General features: G+C 41.4%; 1 protein-coding gene across 1 annotated transcript; it reads right to left on the bottom strand.

The window, feature by feature from the left end:
- Window positions 1-6,284: 6,284 nt before the first annotated feature.
- On the bottom strand, window positions 6,285-8,186 carry LOC111950673 (transcription factor Sox-19a). The gene is made up of 2 exons (XM_023968450.2): window positions 7,309-8,186; window positions 6,285-7,056 (listed from the first exon to the last, which is right to left on the bottom strand). Exons 1-2 carry the CDS (start codon window positions 7,962-7,964, stop codon window positions 6,744-6,746), a joined length of 969 nt encoding a protein of 322 aa, XP_023824218.1. The 5' UTR covers window positions 7,965-8,186; the 3' UTR covers window positions 6,285-6,743.
- Window positions 8,187-9,275: the final 1,089 nt, after the last annotated feature.

Raw genomic sequence — 9,275 nt, 5'->3', positions numbered from 1 at the left:
ATCAGATTATGTCATGCATTTATCAATCTATATTTAGGCTAGTTACATTAACAGTAAATAAATGCAGTAAACAAAAGGTGAATGGAGATTCAGATAAGTAAACTACAGTGAGATGCAGCCTTGCACAGCTTTCTTGCCAGACAAAAAGGCCCACTTCAAACATGGAAAACCATGCCGCTCATGAGTACAGCAACACGTTGTGATATGGCACAATACACTTCTGTGGCTCAAATTCAACCCATCAATTGAGCATTGCCAGGCAAACATAAACATGTTTCCAATACGTACAGTTCAATTTACAACCACGAAAACCAATAGGCTACCAAGAACTACAATAGAATGTGGCTATCTATATGCTGAAACATACCGCTTTACCCAGGGGCGTCATTTGGGTTTTTGCGTTGGAATTCTGCAGTAATTCCRGCCACTCTCTCGCTAGTTTGATGCTAAGGCTAATAACAATAACGCTTTTTACAGCTAGCTAAGAAGCTAACTAAACTCTGTAGTGGTAGGGCGTGAGGCAGAATTGAGTGAAGCAACTTCAATKGTAAACTTGACCCCGACCTTATTAATCAAATATTACAGGCGGAGGCGTATCACGTTATTCCCTTAGCCTACCCTAGTKACTTCCCATAGCCCCTCTACCGTGGCGCGCTCTGTCCATTGTGCGTGACAGCACATCGGAGATACAGATTTTGCGCCAACCTGTCACTCAATCATTTGAACTTATTTGCTATTTTCATATAGGGACATAACATTAAAACTGAGGGGGCTAAGCCCCCCTTGTGGAGCTGGGTCCGCACAGCTGCCTACTCCTGGTGTTGCAAGACCAACAGCGCTAAAGACAAGACTGATTAGTAGTCAACCAYAACTCAATCCAAGGACCCACTGTTATAGTAAATGGTACCAAATATTCGATGTTACTTCAATCATTCCATCGTGTGCGCATGCTTGTTTTGAGGTGCTTTTATGGCAAAGTTTAGCCCATAACATTTCAGGTCACAAAATATAATAGTCTAACTATATAAACCGTATTTGTTCTGTCAGTAAATGCCTTGTTGCTACGAGACAAATGTACTGCGATTCTYATTCATGCCTCTAGAGAGAGATAGAGCACAATGTTCATGTCATCTTGAGGAAAGCTTCTGCAGAAGTATAATTGGGTTGTTGACTTTTCTGGMAAATTAAAACTGTTGAATTGATTATCGTACTTGTCATGTTTTTCCAACTTCTMGGAAGATTTTAACCCACTCAACCCTAACACTTCTCCAAGTTTATACCATCATTGTAAAGCCCTAGTTATTTTCTTGCTTTGACAAGTCATTTCTGAAGATTATAATTTWATGTGATTAATTCATGTCTGTCCCTCCATTTTAAGGTCAAACCTATTACGTGAACGAAACTCTCATTTTAATATGGTGAAACTATTCCTTTAAAAAAAATATCTGAACATAATGGTCAAAGCAGTTGAGCTGGTTTTACTCTTTTTGGCCAATTTCTGTTTTCTGGCGGAAAACTGAGCGCGTTGAGCATAACACATCAACCATGTTACCCATAGATAGGTTTTTAAACCATTAAAAAAACATTGAAGCACGTATTCAAWTGCCCCTCTCTGTTGAACACAAGTTTCCATTTCCTCTGTCACAAGGTGATTATTATATATTTTTTATGGCTGTTTTTAAGATGAGAACCTCAATCATGTTACTTTATTAGCACTTACTATAGTAATTTTGTTTATTTAAGCCCTTGAGATGGGAAACCATCTTTTTATGAAGTGGAACGTGCTCTTTATGACAATGTTAAAATTAGGTCAAATTAAATGTTTCTTTTGACCAAGTTACTCTAACCAAACTGTACTGGACTGACCCTACAGCAATCAGATATGTGGCATCATGGCCAGCTTTACAGTTGAATGCGCTAACATCCTAGGTCCAGTGTAGCTGTTTTTTTAATCTCAATATCAAATCATTTCTGGGCAACAATTAAGTATCTTACTGTGATTGTTTTCAATTACAATGCTAAAATAGAAAGAAATAGCTTCTTAGCAAAGAGCAATTTCTCAAGCAATACTTTTGCTGGGACTGTCTGAATGGGGAGGGGAAAACTGAAAATCAGCGGTTTGGAACTCTTTCTTATTGGTCTAACTGATTTGCCGCATGGGTATGTCACCATAGAAGGCCAAAACTCCCTCCCACCAAAACAGGCAGAAATTTCAGGCACTCTTTTCAAACAGCTCTTACACTAAAAGGGCATTATCATTTTCACAGTATTATTCCAACCTCATAGTGTGGAAATATATATAAATCATGTTTTTGACTGCACTAGGCCTTTAATGAGAAAGATAGTGTCACTGTGTGGGTGCAAACATGTAATGATCTTATTTGTTTGTGTGGAARGCTGTGGAAATTGTTGTTTTTTCACCTGGGTAGATCATCTTGGGAGGTCTTCATTTGAAGTTAAGCTTCATATCTAGACTGGCTCATATCTGCTGGAACTCTTGAGGCCCAATGTGTTGTCCTGTCCTTATCTACCTGTACAAGCTCATGTGTCTCCAATCTCTCTGACGCATGAATGCGTCAGTGAGTTTCTATGCCTCTGCACTGCTTTTTGATGTGCTGTGTACAGACTCACCCTTCACAGCTCTGATCTAAGGATCTTTGTGTCCATGTCCCTGCGGCCAATACTTGTCCACGTTTTGTTCAGTTAGGGTTYCCAAAAGAATATTTGATTTTCAGGACTGTAACTCGTTAGAATTAAATTAAGAGACAATTCCATGAAAATGTGTACACAAAAGAACATCTAAGCACAGCCAGCCTTTCTAAGAAATCAGTTGAGTGCTGTGAAAGTTTTTGGAGGGATCAACTCAACAAAAAAAAGGATCTGTTTGCGTGCCTGAACAAAACGTGGGTTTACCGGTGCATTCATTTGAGGAACACCTGTGCTAACTCCACGCCATGTTTCTTGGGCGGGAATTGTGAGTTGTTGACCTCGATGTGTTGGCTTTGTGTGGCGTGGCACGTCATGGGGAGACTGGGAACTGGATAGACCAGTCCAGCCCAACCTTAGGGTGGTCCCTCTCTCTGTGAGAACTAAAGTGTGGTGGTGATGGTGGGAGGGGAGCAATGAGTTTACACTGGAAAAACACCTTACAATGCTTATAGAATGGGGGTAGAAGATAATTGTCARTGATTCATTTGAACAAAATCAGACCAGTTTTGGGGGTAAGAGATTGTCATGAGTATGTCGTTCCAGGTGGTCCAAAGACCATTATTCCTAACCAAAATCTTAACCATCATATATTTAGTCAACATGACAGTCACCAGCTTTCTCTGAAACCATTTACGTAATAGGAATTGATTTACTACTGCTACGACACATCTTATCGGTTGCCAGTTGATTGCCATCTGACGTGTAATTTAGCTATTTTGTGGAGTGCTTGAGTGTTTTCACCTTGTTCTGTAGAAAATGGAGATGACTGTTTGCTTTGACCAGCTAATGACTTCTGAGGCAAAGGATTACTATGTGGAAGCCAGACACAACATCTTTCCTATCTCCACCATCACGCATGGCCCTGGCTACACACACACACACACACACACACACACACAAACGGCTGCCCATGCCAGCTTGTCACCCGTGACAGAGCACAGCCCTGATCTTTGGTGACTGTTCACAGTTGTGGTAAAATATGCTGCAGATCCAGCCCCCTCTTGTGACATAGCACTGAAGCGTGGCAGCCATTCTACTAACGCAAGAAGACGCCCACTCATAGCACTCACCTGCTGTCTGCCTGCCTGCCACCAAAACATTGTTCATTATGACTTGGGTAAAACTATCTTGTCTGCCCAATGCACATGGAAGTGGTTCTTGCTTTTGCAAGTTTTATTCATTCCCTCACTCTAACCCAAAGAAAATGAAAAAAACAATTGAACAAGTATTTGAAACTAAATGGGTCATTCCACCAAGTAGGTGCCTTTTGAGTAGTGTAACTTGGTGAAAAAAGCACTTTTATTTCACCTAATTTGGATATACTATCATAAATAGCACACGTTCAACTTAATAAAAAAAGTTTTCCCATCTCAAGAAGTGAAATTAAAAAAGTACTATAATAAGTGTCTATTAAGTACCAAATAAAGTAACAGGGTTGACAACTTCATCTTAAATCATCCATGAATCCCCTTGTGACAGGGGGAATGGAAGCTTGTTGTATGCAACAGGGAGGGGCAAWTGAATGCAAGCTTCACYAAAAAAATCACATTGTTAAAACATTTCTAGCCTGTCTATGGGTAACAGGGTTGACGTGTTACACTCGAGCCACTCAGTTTTCCACCACACAAAAAAAAGTAGAACCAGCTCACCTGCTTTAACACTATTATTAGCTTCTTTTGTAAAATAAATTTAAGAGGAATATTTTACCATATTAAAATGAGAGTTCAGWTTTATGTAACAGGGTTGACCTTTAAAATGAATCACTAATCACGTTAAACAAATAATCTTCAGAAATGACTATGTCAAAGCAACAGGATAACTAGGGCTTTACATTGATGGTGAAAACTTGGAGAAATGTTGGTGTTAAGTGGGTTAAAATCCTCCTAGAAATCAGAGGGTGCACGGAGGGACATATCAAAATGCAGAATTTTGGCACTTTAGCAAGTCTTTATTTATATAACAAAAATCACATGTATTGAATTTTCCATGTGGTTTATATTAAAAGGCAATTTAATACAACAGGCYTTTAAAAATCAATATTTTTGCACAATTTCTACTTTGCCCAAATTTTAAGGAACAGACCAAATGTGAAGAAAAAAATTGAGAGCAGATATGAAAGCCTTCTGTCTAGATCTTAACCGTATACCCCTTACACACACATTGTGTTTTAACATCATCAGTTTGCGAGACTCACAGATCAATGTTTAACTATCAATTGCATATTATAAAATTGTTGTATTGTGCTGTCTAGGCCTACATMATTTTACATCTACAAACAAATGTTGGGTGGGTAGATTTAGAGGTGTTTTGCTATGATGCAAGAGGACAAGAGTGTCTATGGAATGGCGTAGTCATTTAACTGGAGGGGGTGGTTTGGTGACAGGGGTATCCCTTGGTAACAACAACCTGTGGAAGACTGCTCGTTGCTAAGAGATCTCTTCAGAAAAGTGGACCCCCCCCTTCCTCCAAGAGGATAGCTTACATGCAGAATCGCACTCTGTTAGTTTACATGTTCCTAGTTGCCCCAACTCAGACAATATTTTTTGAATAAAACTAACTTTGTCTTCAGTTAAGGAAATCGTTTTGTCACAAAAGTTTGTTGAGGTCCGTTAATATGAATCCATGTCCTACCCTACGACATTCCCTAGCCTAGTTTGACTAGTCAGTCAGTGATGTGATGGCAGACCTTATTTCCATGAGAATGGTGAGGGGCAGGGAAAGGGTTAAGCCTGGACTGTGGGATAAGGAAGAAGGGGCATTCAATGCAACGCTAATTTTCTGCCCCATGGGGCACCCAGAGAAAAGAGGACAAAGCCAGCCATAAGACACGCTGAGAACCACGGTTTACTGTGTGCACCTGCATGCTCTAAAGCAGTGAGGGAACAATGAGATTTACCGAAACGGGTAATTATGCTCGGGAGTTGGATGGCTTTCCACTCTCCTTTTCTGTTGGGAAAGAAAAGCGGGCAAAGGCCCGGTGAAAGTTTCGTCTATCTCCATGTTAAATCATATAGGCCTTGAGTTTATTCTACGGTTGCATTGGTAGACTTTAGTTATGTTTTATGTAAATGGTGTTAGTTTTAGGAATTTATCATAGGCACATTATGTGACAGTAGAAAATAGAAAAATAATAACACTTTATTACCTTTTTTTTTTTTTTTCATCATTCTTGTCAAGTGACTTGAAATAACAATACCCTTACTATAAGGGTATTAATAAAACATTCAATACATTTCACAACGGTAAATAAGGCCTAAACCTCAGAAAAGCAGCATCGATTTAAACTAAACAGTAACAAAATCCTCAAATATTGGTTCAGTTTTGTGTTTCAAAAAGTTGTGAAATAAAAACCAACTGCTGTTTAACTTTTATATAAATTACAGGGTGTAGACCCATTTAGAGGTAAATTCATTTTCTGGACGGTTATAGAAATGGCAGTTGTCTGAGAGAAACATTTGAGATTGTCAATGTCGAAGCCATTTCGTTCAGAATTCACAAAAACAAAATTTCATACTTCCACTTCAACTTTTTCGAGTTCCCATTGCAGCATTAATACTCTTTTAGATGGTGGGTTTAGAGAAATAGCAGAATGGGACAATATCTGGGGTTTGGAATCACTCATAACCATCAAGGCATTCCAACTGGAATGTACACTGAAACCTATCAACGACCAATGATGACATCTTGTCACAAAATATTGTCTGTGTCAGTGAGTGATCTCATCTTTGTATTAAAATGAACATTTTCTTTCTTCAGTCCCTGCACATTTACTGACCCAATTGGGCTGCCACCAGTCAATGCCAGCATATCAAGTCAGATCACGTTGTTTGCCAACATCCATCTTTCTGGACTTCCACAATAACAGGGTCAGACCCTGTAGGTCAGATGTGGATAAGGGACCAACAAGAGTTAGGAGGGGAGTCGACAGCAATTCAACCAACATGATACAAGGTTGATTGAATCAGTATAATGTCTCAGTTCAGAGGTGTGCGAGTTGGTGAGTGAGTTCAGCTTAGAGGTGTGTGAGAGGGAATTCAAAGGTGGGTGAGTGGAGCTGACCCTCCCAGGTAATGCTGCTGGATGTTTGCTGCAGAGACGGAGTACCCTCTCTGGGCCTCTGAGGCATCTCCTCCAGGCATGTACATGCTGATCATGTCCCTGAGATGGTCTCCCTGGACCTGGATACCACGCTGGGTCTGGTGCTGCTGGTGGGCCTGGTGGTGGTGCTGCTGGAGGGGGCTGTGGGGCCCGGTGGGGGAGGGGGACATGCTGTGGCTATCAGACTGCTGCTTCACCATGGACATCACTGGGCTGACCTGCTGTGGGCTGCTGTTGTAGGACATGGGGCTGGGGGAGAGAGATTGGGTTACTGATCAATTGAGAAACTAATGAGAGTAACTATTTGACTTCAAAAAGTCACAAAAGGGTCACTGACCAAAAATAACTTGACAAGATGGGTATAGACTATTCGTGCCAATAAAACAGTTTCCAAAAACAGTTTAGGCCTATAACTGCCAATGGTACATTGGAAAGAAAATATACCTAAACTGTAGACAGCCATTCAAATCATAGAAAAAGTAACAAACAATCTAGACTCACCTGTATGCGTTGGCACCATTCATGTAGGCTTGGGCCTGGGCCATGCTGGACTGATACTGAAGTGCTGAGAGGTCATAGCGGTGAAGCTGCTGGCTGTAGCCGAGCGCCTCGCTCTGCATCGCCGCAGTGTAGCCCCCTGTGTGGCCCCAGCCATATGCGTCCATTCTGGGGTTTCCAACTTGTCCCTGAGCCGCGGACGCACTCAGCAGGTGGTTACCGGCCGACATCTGATACTGGGCGGCTAGAGTATTGTTCTTCGGCATCGGTTTGGTTTTACGACGGGGCTTGTATTTATAGTCCGGATAATCCTTCATGTGCACCGCGCGGAGGCGCTTTGCCTCGTCAATGAAGGGCCTTTTCTCGGCGTCTGTTAGAGATTTCCACGCGACACCCAGCCGTTTGGATATCTCAGAATTGTGCATTTTGGGATTTTCCTGAGCCATTTTCCGTCGCTCACCGCGAGACCAGACCATGAAGGCATTCATGGGCCGCTTGACTTTGTCCATCGGGTCAGGTTGGATTGTCGGTAATTTGGAACCTGTGTGGCCGCCCTCGTGCCCCCCTACTCCGTTCGCAGGTGGCATCCCTGTTCCAGGATGATGTGAAGGAACAGAGGACTTGAGTTGGTGCTCTATAATGTTATACATATTTACCATAAACGAAATATACAAAGTTTGAACAGTTTTAAAATTACACCGGCTGTGTAATGTCAACCAAGCATCCCAAGCAGAAGTTGAAAACAATAATAATAAAACAAATTGTCAGAGATGGAAACAAAATCGGAGCAAAAACATCCTGCTACCAACTCACGACTTCAGATGCAGGCCTTTAAACTACAATGAGAAGAGAGATACTGCTGTAGAGTTCCTTCTTGAAATAACTCCCTATCCCACTGGTAGCTGGTGATTATAAAACTTCTTCACAAGCAAATCTGCTCCTAACTTCCCTCCCTCCAGCCCACTCATTTACATCACTATAGAAGGGGTGCGGTGAATTTGGAATGCACTTGAGTGAATATGAAAAGAGGAGGAATCGCTGAGGGAGGGAAGGAGGGGGGGTCCCTTCACCCCCCCGCCCCCCTCTCTTTCCAATAGCAAAGACAAACTTTAGTTTGTTACATGTATATATAGTTCATGTTTATTTCATATAAATAATACTTTTGTTTCAGGCTTCTCTCCATAACATCTGTCTCTTATACACATCTAGATGTGTATAAGAGACAGGTATAGCCCATGCATGGTCCATGCCTCCTCTATCCAGTAGCAGCTCCCTGCGGTTCTAAAATGAGGCTAGGTGTGATATTACTAGTAGATACCCATTACACCTTTTTCTAGTTTCTATGGGCACCACTTTACACCTCCACTGGGGGCTAGGTGTTTGCCCATAGCCATCCATCAGTAAATAGCTCATTCATTATGCTTTGCAGGGTTAAGTCAGAGCTTGAATTGATCTGATCTCCTATAGAATAGAGTCAATAAAATATGATGACTACTGACACCTACATATAAAGASTACTGGGCCGGCACCCAAAATGAGTACCATCTGGCASCTACYATTTCAGTCCACTTCAAGCACTGAGTAGAGTGATACAAGTAGAATGTTAGAGTGATATAATCAAATGGGATAATGACAAATATAACAAAAACTATAAACTGGTGAATTACGTTGGTAACCAGTTTACAATAGCAATAAGGCACCTCGGGGGTTTGTGGTAYTTGGCCAATATACCACGACTCCGCTTTGCGTAGTGCCTAGGAACAGCCTAGCCGTGGTATATTGGCCATATACCACAAACCCCAGAGGTGCCTTATTGCTTAAATAGACCACAATCTGCACAATAAATCCCAGTCCCCCTTAGCATCAGAGAGATTTGGTTGGTTGAGAGATCGATCTGTTAATTTGGACTGAACGTCCACAATAACATATACATTATCCAATCTATTTGGACTAGCTAGTTCCAATGGCCA

The sequence above is a fragment of the Salvelinus sp. IW2-2015 genome, linkage group LG23 (assembly GCF_002910315.2).
Source record: "Salvelinus sp. IW2-2015 linkage group LG23, ASM291031v2, whole genome shotgun sequence".
NCBI classification, from domain to species: domain Eukaryota; kingdom Metazoa; phylum Chordata; class Actinopteri; order Salmoniformes; family Salmonidae; genus Salvelinus; species Salvelinus sp. IW2-2015.
This window is presented reverse-complemented; position numbering and strand designations above follow the sequence as displayed.